Source organism: Curcuma longa, chromosome 4 (assembly GCF_044706935.1).
Source record: "Curcuma longa cultivar G26 ecotype Majalengka, Jawa Barat chromosome 4, ITB_CL_G26_1.1, whole genome shotgun sequence".
NCBI lineage: Eukaryota > Viridiplantae > Streptophyta > Magnoliopsida > Zingiberales > Zingiberaceae > Curcuma > Curcuma longa.
In genome coordinates, this window is record NC_133864.1 from 5463559 (window position 1) to 5476368 (window position 12810).

The 12810-nt window shown below is 37.7% G+C and overlaps 2 protein-coding genes across 2 annotated transcripts; both read left to right on the plus strand.

The window, feature by feature from the left end:
• The first annotated feature begins 24 nt into the window (after positions 1-24).
• On the plus strand, positions 25-7026 carry LOC141826531 (phosphoenolpyruvate carboxylase, housekeeping isozyme-like). Its single transcript, XM_074713783.1, has 10 exons — positions 25-310; positions 1301-1692; positions 2072-2156; positions 2812-3034; positions 3175-3278; positions 3362-3449; positions 3722-3876; positions 3991-4989; positions 5400-5786; positions 6605-7026. The coding sequence occupies exons 1-10, from the start codon at positions 149-151 to the stop codon at positions 6899-6901; spliced, it is 2892 nt and encodes a 963-aa protein (XP_074569884.1). The 5' UTR covers positions 25-148; the 3' UTR covers positions 6902-7026.
• A 1685-nt stretch (positions 7027-8711) lies between these two features.
• LOC141828277 (putative RNA 3'-terminal phosphate cyclase-like protein) lies at positions 8712-12719 on the plus strand. Its single transcript, XM_074715674.1, has 6 exons — positions 8712-8977; positions 9070-9219; positions 10799-10980; positions 11064-11239; positions 12005-12224; positions 12402-12719. Exons 1-6 carry the CDS (start codon positions 8773-8775, stop codon positions 12609-12611), a joined length of 1143 nt encoding a protein of 380 aa, XP_074571775.1. The 5' UTR covers positions 8712-8772; the 3' UTR covers positions 12612-12719.
• The last annotated feature ends 91 nt before the right edge of the window (positions 12720-12810 follow it).

The following is a 12810-nucleotide window of genomic DNA, read 5'->3' on the forward strand; positions in this document are numbered from 1 at the left end:
CTTCCGCTGCCGCTGCTAGCGCAGGCGTCGCCGCTTCCCTTCTCCTCGTCGCCGTCTTCTCCAGAAGCAGCTTTGGCATTCGCTTCGTCGTTGCTTTCTTTGCTTGGTTGAGATCGTCAGGGAGGTGTGAGTAGATCTAGTGGTGGCGATGACTAAGCTCGAGAAGATGGCATCCATTGATGCCCACATGAGGCTTCTGGCTCCGGCGAAGGTCTCCGATGACGATAAGTTGGTCGAGTACGACGCCCTCCTCTTGGATCGCTTCCTCGACATCCTTCAAGATCTCCACGGCGAGGAAATCAGAGAGACGGTGTGCTCACTCTGTCGGTGTTTTCGATGTTTGCGGTTTGTTTGGGTCTTTGATGCCGTTTTGGTTGAGAAATAAGGAAATGGAAGAGATTTTGTTTTTTTTAGACTTGATTGGCTGGTCGAAGTGGGTGGTGTTGGTAAATCATTTTGATTTTACATCGTGTTGGATGGTTCTTATGTTGGTCCATTCGAGATACTTCTTGGGAGGAACCGAACGTCGTTGTTCGTTTCTTCCTTTTGTTTGAAGGTGGCTTTCGTTGCTCTGCCCGGGTCAGTTTAGATGTTTAGCCTTCCCAGCTAGGGGCAACCTGAGTGCATACTTGACTGGGGTATTTGGACAAAGTAGTCTTTGTTCGCTTGTTGGGAACTACTGAGTAAGTTCCAATGTGAATGGAGAAAGATGTTGTGGTTCAGGTTGACCGAGGTGAGAATGAGTGTCCGTTGAGGTGGTTAATGGCTTAGATGAGATGCCTTCTTTTTTGAGCGAGTAGAGTGTTGGTGGAGGTCTGAGATGGTATGTCAAGGTAGAGGAGGTTGCAGGGTCCAATTCCCACACAAGTTACATTCTTTTATAAAGATATAAGAGTCAAGAAGCAGTCTATGGTTGAAACTTGGACTTCAAACGATGTCATGGATGCTCAATGCAGGCTTGGCTCATAGCTGAACTTAGTGTGGAGGATAAGATTTTGAGGGCTGGTGTTCTTCCAAGTTTTACAATCTGTTAGATTGCCACGCCATTTGCAGGCTCATATTCTTTCAAATTCAATATTTGATGTCATCATCTGATGAAGCTAATTGATTTTCTACTAATACGTAATTGAAAGTTTGCTTCTATTTTTGATAAGTTTAAGGCAAAGTCACCGCTTATTAGTTTTAATTATGCTTTAGATGAAGGTAGGATTCAAACACAAGACCATGAGAACAACTTTTGAATTCCTTACCATCTAAGCAAGCTAAAACCTTTGACTTGTGCTTGCATTGCCCATGTCAGGTTCAAGATTTGTATGAATTTTCTGCTGAATATGAAGAGAGGCATGAGTCTCAGAAGCTAGAGGAGCTGGGAAAGGTGTTGACTAGTTTGGATGCAGGTGACACTATCGTGGTCACAAAATCATTCTCCCACATGCTTAACTTGGCCAATCTGGCTGAGGAGGTCCAAATTGCGTATCGTAGAAGGATACAGCTGAAAAAGGGAGATTTTGTTGATGAAAATTCTGCAACAACTGAATCAGATATAGAGGAAACACTTAAGCGTCTTGTGGTGCAGCTGAAGAAGTCCAAAGAAGAGGTATTTGATGCTTTGAAAAACCAGACAGTTGATCTGGTTTTCACTGCACATCCGACGCAGTCAGTCAGAAGATCCTTGCTTCAGAAGCATGCAAGGTTTGTTAATAACTGTCAATTATAATCTACTTGCCAAAATCATTTTGGGGGCAAATATGTTGTTAGTTTTTTCCTCGATGAGCTAGTTTATTTATTTATTTATTGGTTTTCTTTATACCTCTTCTTTTTGTCCTACATAATTCTCATAAACTTCATGATGAGGACCTGCATCATTGCCATACTTTCTAGTTGCACATGCTGTCACAGTTAAAACTGGTCCTATATCTCTAAATGTTAGAAAATTTCTCATCTTTAATATTCCTGGTGTGTTGCACTTGTTTAATAATGATTAGTGGTGATGAAATGAAGTTGGCATCTTTCAAGGTAAAAGATGAAGATGATAATTGGCATTTTACATATGATCTATGCTTTTATTCAGGATAAGGAATTGTTTGACTCAGTTGAATGCGAAAGACATCACGCCTGATGATAAGCAGGAGCTTGATGAGGCTCTTCAGAGAGAGGTAATTCTACCACATGCTTAACGTTACATTAAATGAGCATCTGTTCTGTAACTTTTCATGGAGCTGGAAGCTACATGTTTGATTTTGGGATCTTTTTTAATCTTGAAACAGAGGAGAGAGAATAATCTAAGCCTGTTTATAGGGAATACATAATTTAACAACCCAGATCACCAACTTGTTTAACACTTTGTTATCATTGATATTTTGAGCGTGTTAGAAATAGGAATTCAGAATTTGTAATGCATGGAATTGAGTTGATAATTCTGGTAAGAAATGAGTTTTGTCTTTAAAAATCAGCTATATTATCTATTAACAAGGTTGTTTCGTATGAACATTTAGTGATGATGTGATGGACCATACCATTCTCCATTTAATCTAGAGTACATTGTACACCCCTCTAGTTTACTTGATATTCCAGGTACCAATCATTTTTGTCCGAAAGAATCTCCACTTTAGTCCATCATATGGCTTATGTAATCTACTTTTACCATAAAGTAAAACACATTATGTTGTGTATTTTTCTTTAAACTTGTGATTGTTAAGAACAAATTGGTGCAATGTAGTCGAATTAATGAAGTAGCTTAACCAAGGTTTCATATCTTCTCTAAAATTGTATAGTATCTATTACAATATTTCTATAATAATTGACTTGTAGATTCAAGCTGCCTTCAGAACAGATGAAATCCGAAGAACTCCCCCAACCCCTCAAGATGAAATGCGTGCTGGAATGAGCTATTTCCATGAAACTATATGGAAAGGTGTTCCAAAATTTTTGCGACGTGTTGATACAGCACTGAAAAACATTGGGATAAATGAACGTGTGCCCTATAATGCTCCTCTTATTCAATTTTCATCTTGGATGGGTGGTGATCGTGATGGTATAACTCCTTGATTTTAGATTAGGCCTACATTGATTTTCCTATTATTTTACTATGGATGTAGTTGATTTGCATATATCCTGATTCCTGGATCTGGGAATGGAATATGGTAGATCATTCTTACAAACTTGTACATTTAGGTAACCCAAGAGTTACTCCAGAAGTAACAAGAGATGTGTGCTTGCTGGCGAGAATGATGGCTGCAAACTTGTACTACTCACAAATTGAAGATCTGATGTTTGAGGTATTGAATGGCATTCTCATCATAGTTTATTATTCTTTCTTTTGCAATGTTTTTGTGTGAAGCAATGTCATATTATCTTGTAGTTGTCTATGTGGCGCTGCAATACTGAACTTCGAGTACGAGCTGACATTCTACACCAATCCTCGAGAAAAGATGCAAAGCACTACATAGGTACTATGTTTTCGTTGAATTTATTTATTTATATATAATTACAATTATGCATATGGATTATATCAGCTTTCACATCTGTGTTATGAGCTTATCTTCTTTGGTATTTATTAGATTGCTTCTCATTTTAGGAAAATCTGTTGAAAATCCTGCCATTATGCTTCGACATTGCAACTTATTGAGTTTCACTTTTTGCAGTGTGTTTTTTTTTAATCAAATTTATGATCACTATGGCTTAACAATTCCTTGTTTGGTCCCTATTTATTGTTTAACAGAGTTCTGGAAGCAAGTTCCTCCAAATGAGCCTTACCGTGTTATTCTTAGTGATGTGAGAGATAAGTTATACAACACACGTGAGCGCTCTCGCCATTTACTTTCAAATGGATATTCCGACATTCCTGAGGAAATGACTTTTACAGATGTTGAACAGGTACTTAATGCATCTTAATCTATGGTAAACAGAATTGTTTTAATCTCTATTTTGTGTTATTCCACATATGATGGCTGTCATTGGGATTAGATCATCTTTTGTGCTGTCTTGTAGTTTTTGGAGCCTCTCGAACTCTGCTATCGATCACTCTGTGACTGTGGCGACAGACCTATCGCCGATGGGAGCCTTCTTGACTTTTTACGCCAAGTATCAACCTTTGGCCTGTCTCTCGTCCGACTTGATATTAGGCAAGAATCTGACAGGCACACTGATGTTGTTGATGCTATCACTAAACACTTGGGAATTGGATCCTATCGTGATTGGTCTGAGGAGCAACGTCAAGAATGGCTCTTATCTGAACTTAATGGGAAACGTCCTTTGTTTGGTATTGACCTACCAAAGACAGATGAAGTTGCTGATGTTTTGGACACATTCCATGTCATAGCGGAACTTCCTTCAGACAACTTTGGGGCTTACATCATATCAATGGCAACTGCTCCATCAGATGTCTTGGCTGTTGAGCTGTTGCAGCGTGAGTGCCGTGTGAAAAATCCATTGAGAGTAGTCCCATTGTTTGAAAAACTTGCGGATCTTGAGGCTGCTCCAGCAGCTTTAGCCAGACTTTTCTCAATAGATTGGTACAGGAACAGGATTAACGGGAAGCAAGAAGTCATGATTGGATATTCAGATTCAGGGAAGGATGCTGGGCGGTTTTCTGCTGCTTGGCAGTTATATAAAACTCAAGAGGAGCTTATAGACGTTGCCAACAAGTATGGAGTAAAACTGACCATGTTTCATGGACGGGGTGGAACTGTTGGAAGAGGTGGTGGTCCTACACATCTGGCTATCCTGTCTCAACCACCAGGTACAATTCATGGATCTCTTAGAGTTACTGTTCAAGGTGAAGTAATTGAGCAGTCCTTTGGAGAGGAACATTTGTGCTTTAGGACACTGCAACGTTTCATAGCTGCTACACTTGAACATGGAATGCATCCCCCTATTTCCCCAAAGCCAGAATGGCGTGCATTGATGGATGAAATGGCTGTTGTTGCTACAAAGAAATATAGATCAATTGTCTTTGGAGAGCCACAATTTGTTGAATACTTTCGCCTAGTAAGTAATCTAACTTATTTGATTAATTACCAGCAATTAGCAAACAAGAGATTTAATGAAAATTCAGGTTTGTTAGTTGCAACATAAGTTTGCTAACCTATTTTATTGTTCACTCTCGTTTGAGTATGTGATGTGGTGCCGATCTTGGTGCCTGTCACATTATTTCTAAAAGTGGGAATATGGGCTCAAGGGATCTAGTTGTCTAACACATCCTACCTTTATCAGGGTAGTATCTTGTTGACAATGGTAAACACTAATAAGTATAGCACCTTATCGGAGAAATAAGCCCTTCGTCCTATCAACTTCTAGCATCAACATCTAATGGAATGTGACATCAACTAATCAATCCTTTGGATAAGGCCCTATTCTCCATTCACCTCTCCTTGATGCAATTGTCGTTACATTGACAGGCTACACCTGAACTGGAGTATGGGAGGATGAACATTGGAAGCCGGCCATCGAAACGAAAACCCAGTGGGGGCATTGAATCACTTCGTGCAATTCCTTGGATATTTGCATGGACACAGACACGGTTCCATTTACCAGTGTGGCTTGGTTTTGGTGCTGCATTCAAGCATGTCTTTCAAAAAGATGTCAACAATCTTCAAACTCTTCAGCAGATGTACAATGAATGGCCATTTTTCAGGGTCACCATTGACTTGGTTGAGATGGTTTTTGCCAAGGGAGATCCTGGAATAGCTGCTTTATATGATAAATTGTTGGTTTCTGAGGATCTGTGGAAATTTGGTGAGCAACTCAGAGCCAACTACGAAGAAACAAAGTTTCTTCTTCTTCAGGTGCAATTTTTTCATCAATTTTTTATTAACTCCCAGCAGATCATTGAGATACAACAAAATCAATATATTGCAATTAGTCTAAAGTGCAACCATTGTTAACTGACGGTTTTGTTTATACATATTAGTTATGAAGCTTATTTTATGAAAGGATATTACTTTTCTCCAAGGTTAACAGCTAGATTATGATTGTGGATGCACAAAAGGTTCTGAGCTATGAGTAGATTCTCAAATGTTACTAATCTTGTCCTCCTTTAAGGTAACAAGTTGGATTGTTTGAACCTGAGAGTAAATACAAGGGAAACTTCAGTTCCATATATTTCCTTGCAAGCATCCTACAAAAATTCGTAGTGGTTCTACTGTGTAAGGCGAGTGACTTTTGATTGCCAAGTTTTTAACCATGCATAGTGAGAATGGCATATCCTTTAAGTCCATTTATTTCATCAAGTTTATTTAAAATTCTGCCAAAATAATATCTTGGCCATATTTGTCTGAGTTCTAAGATTCTTTCAAATTTGCTTCTCCATTGTAGGAATAAGATTCTAAACTTTTGCAAATTCTGTGAGTACGAACATTATGATATCTTTTTTATTTTTGTTTTGTGACCACAAGGTGCCCCTACACCATTCAAGAGTGACCATGTTAAACCCCTCTATAGTTGTGTCATACCGATTTGAACCTTCCACCTTTAACGGAATGTCTTCTAATCTAGTTCACTCACCACTAGCCACCTAATATCTGATGATATGCCGCAAAAGAAACTGAGTTTTCCTTGTTCATCCTTTTAAGTTTTATATTCCTTGCATCATGTTTTGTCATAGGTCGCTGGACACAAAAATCTATTAGAAGGTGATCCATACTTGAAGCAGAGGCTGCGTCTGCGCGACGCTTACATCACAACTCTGAATGTTTGCCAAGCTTATACCTTGAAGAGAATCAGGGACCCCTCCTACCATGTGAATGTTGGCCCTCATCGATCAAAGGAGATAACAGAATCCAACAAACCTGCCGCGGAGTTGGTGAAGCTCAACCCGAGCAGCGAGTATGCGCCTGGACTGGAGGATACCCTCATTTTGACCATGAAGGGTATTGCTGCTGGAATGCAGAACACTGGTTAAATTGTGAACTCAGTAAGGTAATTTGCCACCGCAGCTTTCGGTGTTTTATCGAGTTGTCAAAGACCATTGTCGCCTGACTATAGATGGTAAGAAGAATGACTAAACTGAGTCTCTATCTGTGAATATGTTTCTTGTGTTTTTGGTTCGCTTGAATCTGAACTTTTGCACTGTCAAATCTTCGATGATGTTGGATTCGACTGTTCTGTTGCAGTTTCTCCTCGTTGGAAGATTCAAATGTGCAACCAATGAAGTCACTTAGCTTACCTTCACTTAGTTTTTTCACAATCTCAAATAAAATGGGAAATGAAATGATTCATTTTGTGTCCATGTTTAGTTGGATGAGTAGAATAGATTGATTTACTCTAATTCATCCTCTTTGTTTCCTTCAATCCCATTTAACCATACAGAAATTAAGTTAATTTTTTGTTAAAAAAATAGATTTCGCTGCAGGAAGAGGACGAAAATTCATATGTAAAATGAATTAAATATATTTATAAAGGATTAAGTTATGTCACATAAATAATGAAAAATAGTAACATTTTTCTAAACGTAATTCATTTTATAAATATATTAACTTGCCGCAGCTATTTAAACCGACGTCAATTAAGTAATTAACACAAATAGCTCAGCAGCCGCAGCGATCTGAGTAATATGTATAATATTCCTTTGCAAATCATATCTGAGTGATATGTATAATATTTCTTTGAACTTTGAAATTACCTATGGTTATTTTTTAAGAATTTGTCTAGAATGATCTTCACTAGCAGTAAACTTCAGATTCTTCTTTTACTAAATTTTTGAAAGCTTTGATAACTCAGTGAAGGAAAAGAACTGTAAAATTTTCCTTGGACACTTTTAATGTATATTTATTTGCTATTGCGAAATGACACTTGTGCTGTATCAGTGTAAGTGAGCATGTGATAATGCATTGATAAGTTGTATGCCATGATGTCACTGCTGAGAAATTTCTTAGCGAGACAAATTTCAAAGTTTTGAGCTTCCTATGCCCTTATGTGAAGTATAATAGAATTTTGAAATCATTGTTTGTAGCAAAACATACTAAGAGATTGTTCAGTTATTTGTTCTCAAGACATAGGAGCTAACACTTATGGTTAGCTTTTTACATGGATAGATCTATATGAGTGTGAAGGGGAGGAAAGGAGTAAGAAATGCTCATGAGAAGATTTTATGAATTTTTTCTTCTTTTGTTCCCTCTTCCACCTATTCATCCACTAAAGTAAATGTTGATTTGCCATTCATTGTGATTTGTATTCGGATTTATCCAAGGTATCCCAGGTGATATTTCAGGAAGTGGTCAATGACATTGTTCCTTTTATTTCTATCATTCTATGTATTCATTTGGAGCGAGTATTCAGTTAAAACTGAACTGAACTAAACCGAATAAATCAAGAACCGAATAAATTAATTTTTTTCAAACCAATCGAATTTTCTAATAAAAATCGAACAAATCGAACCGATATTTTATCGATTAATTTAGTTTTTAACCGAATTAACCAAATTATTTAAATATTATAAAAATTTTACTAAATAATTAAGAATTTATAAATTTATTTACTTAAAATTTATAAATTATTTTTTTTATTTAAATAATTCAATTTATTCGATTTAATCGAATAAAAAATTTTAAATCTGAATCGAATTAATTAATTTTTTAAGAAAAAATAATCATGAAATAATCAAATTAAATTTTTTAATTTGATCGGTCGTTTATTCTATTTAATCGGATTTTTTTCACCTTTATATATAACACGCTCTCGCCAAAACCCTCCCTCCTCTTCCCTCTCTCGCCGCCGTCCGCCGTCCGCCGTCGCCCGAGCACCGAGAAGCCTGAAGCCTCTTACTCCGGGAAGATGGGGAAGACTTCGTACATGAGGCTTAATGGGAGCCGTCATTTCCGGCAGCGGCTCCTCCTCGCGACGCTGTCGACCAACGCAATTCTCATCGAAGACATCCGCTCAGATGAAACTTCTCCAGGACTTCGACCCCACGAGGTCTCCCTGCTCCGCTTGATTGAGAAGATCTCCGACGACTGCTCCGTCGAGATCAACGAGACAGGTCCGTCCGTGAAATCCTATTTCCAGAGATTTTTTTTTTATTGACAGTTTGGATCGATTTCTCTGAAAATTTTGCCCTTTTGGTTTGTGTAGGAACGAAACTGAGATATAAGCCGGGAGTTTTGGTCGGAGGCAAGTATTTGGTACATGACTGCGGTCTTAGTCGTTCCATCGGCTACTTCCTTGAGCCGCTGATCTTGCTGGGTTTGTTTGGGAAGAAGCCCCTGTCTATTACGCTTAAAGGTTAACTCTTTGTTTCTTTCTCTTTTCTATGTATACCCTAGTAATTGTATCTTTCAACTTGCTGTTGCAAAGCAAACATCATTCTAGAATTTGTGCTAGGAGCAAAATAATTATCATGTATTGGTAATGGGCCCTTAGTTCTTAGCTTTCTGCAACTTGGTTGATGCACTAGCCTTCTGTTCCTTATGAGCCAAAAGTTTACTGCCATCTTCTTCTCAGGAAACTAGTTGTAGATAAGATTTTATTTGCTAACTCCACTGGTTCAAATCTTGCTAGAATTTTGCATAATGATATAATTTGATAAGTTAAATTGTGATAATTGGACCAAGGCAAATCAAACCTGCAATTTAATTATATAACATTGCAAATGAACAAAAGGTCTCCCATGTACTGGCAGCACTAAAATTGCATATATAGTTTTGTAAGTGCCATCAATTTTAGTTCCAAGCTCAAATAAACACCTAGAGAGTTGCATTGGGCTCTAACAACCAATTTAAAATTATGCAAAGAACCTTATCCTTTATCAACACGAATCTTATATGAATTTGTTCTTAGGGTATCACATCACTTGTTAATGGACAAAACGTTTCTACTAGTAACATAGTCTGAAAGAAGGAAACTTCAGCATTGAGCTCAACCCCATAGCAAATTAGGCAAACTTGTGGATTTTGTTGTTCATTACCAATACTCTAAAAATCAAATGTAAGTATTTGGTTGTGCTACTATTTCATGAACTTAAACATCCTAGAAAAATAAAAATACCCTAAAGTAATAACATTGCTACAGCATAGATATTTGACAAAGAAAGATACTGAGTTTTTCCTAGATTCTTTTGGCTAATAATTGCTCTGTATCCTCTTGTTTAGAGTTGTTGTCAATTCCATCCTTCAATTTAAAAGCATAGCATAAGGATCATTTACTGGTCTTAGTTGCATCTCCTGTAGTCAGTGCCTTCTTAAGCTCAGAAATGCCTACCAGGTAGTGCCCTATTTTTCTCGAATCGGCAAAGTAACAGTCACTGGATGTAGAAAAAGGTAAATTTAAAGGGAACAAGTTTGAGAAGATTTTTTGTTGATAGTATTCTAGGATCTTTTCAAACCTGATTTAATAATACAACATTGAATCTTTATGTTATGGACCACCGGGTTAAAAAGTGGGAATCACAGTGTATAATCTTTTAGTTAGAAACTCCAGCTCTACTAAACAACAAACTAGAATAACCTAAAAGATACAGCCTACATCCGTTGTTAAAACATGACATCACATATTGAAATATTTGTTTTTCAAATATTGATCAAGTTAAATTATCAACCAATCTTTATCTAGGCTATTTTGAATACTTGTATCCCTAAAAAAGAGTATAGTTCATTGAATGCTTACTCATTAATTAATGATCCTAATCATTTCATGTGCTTTGTTCCACCATCAACCATGACAAAAAGAAATGTATACTATGACTACCTATTGTATCTGGTTAAGTGCCGATGAATCTTTTACAATGTTTAATGTGTGACTAACAATGTATGGTGACCTATTTTGTGAAAAAAAAATACATCATGATAGTTTTCCTTTTAAATAGGAATTACAAATGATTCTAAAGATCCTTCTGTTGATACCTTCCGTACAACAACACTGCATATGCTCAAGCGATTTGGTGTTCCGTTAGAAGGTTTGGAGTTGAAAATTGTGAATCGAGGAGCTCCTCCCCTTGGTGGTGGTGAGATTATTCTCGGAGTTCCAATTGTCCCAACCAGCTTAACTGTGAGTCTTGATAAATACATAAGCTTTGTAGTAATAAATCATGCCTCTTATTTGTTAATTTACAAAAAAACTAAAACATGCAGGCAGCCCATTGGGTTGATGAAGGAATGGTCAAGAGCATTAGAGGGGTGACATTCTCAACACGAGTATCTCCTCAAATAGGTAGTCGAATGATATATGCAGCTCGTGGAATTTTCAATCGCTTCATTCCTGATGTTCATATTTTTACTGACCATAGATCAGGACCATCTGGTGGAAGGTACAATTATATATATTCTTTCTACTAGTAACCCTTTGTTTGCCTAAGTACATGATATCATCTTTATGATAGTTTGTCAAGTTCTTGGATATGCATGTGATTTTTAATTCAGAATATTTGCTAAATTCTAAGCAGCATGTGAAATTTGGAACTTATTGTGCTAAAATATTCTCTTTCTAAGTCACGTTAAACCATCAGATCAGGCTTCTTATTCCTTCAGTCATCTAGCTGTAAACATCAACAATAAGGAGATGTGAACTTTCACCTCGCAACTATGGTTTGGTTTCGATTTCATTGGAAACTGGTATTTTTGACCTCACAACTATGGAGTGACTGCAATTTGACTGATGAATGGCACATTGATGTTGATAGTTTATTGGCAGATAGTGAGATAGAATTGTCATTTTAGTCTTGGAATAAATATCCAACAGCCCAAATCCATTAGCTTAGTTGTAATAGACTGACAGGAGAACAGTTAGGACTTGATCACTTATCAGTATAGTCAATGCCAACTTGATTACACCCAATCAATGATGCTCTGCCCTAACTAAGGTCACGTTGGCATTATCTTGCTCATGTCCTCTTAACTCACTCTCAATCTTTCCCAACCAAAGTGAATGTCAATGGAACTTACTCCAAATAGTTCTTTTGAGCTTTGGTGTTTGAACATGGATAGCTAGCTCTTTTATTTTTTTTTTGTAAAAAAAAAATGTTCTTGTGGATGTTTGTTTTTAGTTTAATTCTCCTGCGTAATCCACCTCGCAGATCGCCAGGCTACGGTGTATCATTAGTTGCAGAGACCACTACTGGCTGCTTAATTTCCACAGATATTGCAATCAGCCATCCAAAACCTGAGGACATGGATGCCATGGAGGATTCCTATGAGAAACCAGAGATGTTACCTCCTGAGGATGTTGGTGTTCAAGTTGCTTCAATGCTGCTCGGGGAGATAGAGCAGGGGGGCGTCGTCGATTCCACACACCAGGTCTACTTCAATCCTTCCTCCTCATAACAATCCATCACAACATGTGCTAAACTTGTGAACAAAACTGGAGAACAATTAGAATAACTGCCATGCTTTTTCAGAGTTCCTTTCACAACTGCAATGAATCTTTTGTTTTCCCAGATCTGTAGACTGACATGCCTTTTAATTGTTACTCAGGGACTTCTCTTTCTCCTCTGCGCCCTCGGCCCTCCAGACGTATCCAAAGTTCGCGTGGGGAAGTTGACACCATACGGTATCGAAACACTTCGCAATATCAGAGATTTTCTAGATGTCAAATTTGTTATAAAACCAGATCCAACTACAAGTACCGTGATTCTGAAATGCGTCGGGTGTGGAATGAAGAACCTATCGAGAAAGGTAGCATGAACTGCTAGTTTTTGCATTGAGCATCACCAATTCTTCAACGTGTATCGTAACCATTCTCCTAACGACTATCTAATGAGCTTTACAACGAACTGTCATTAGATTTCTTGAGCCTTTTTCTGTTGATTTATCGGTATGTAGTTTTCATGGTGTTGTCTGATGCCTCCTCCACTAGACACGCGATCGCAGAGCCCATAAAGTT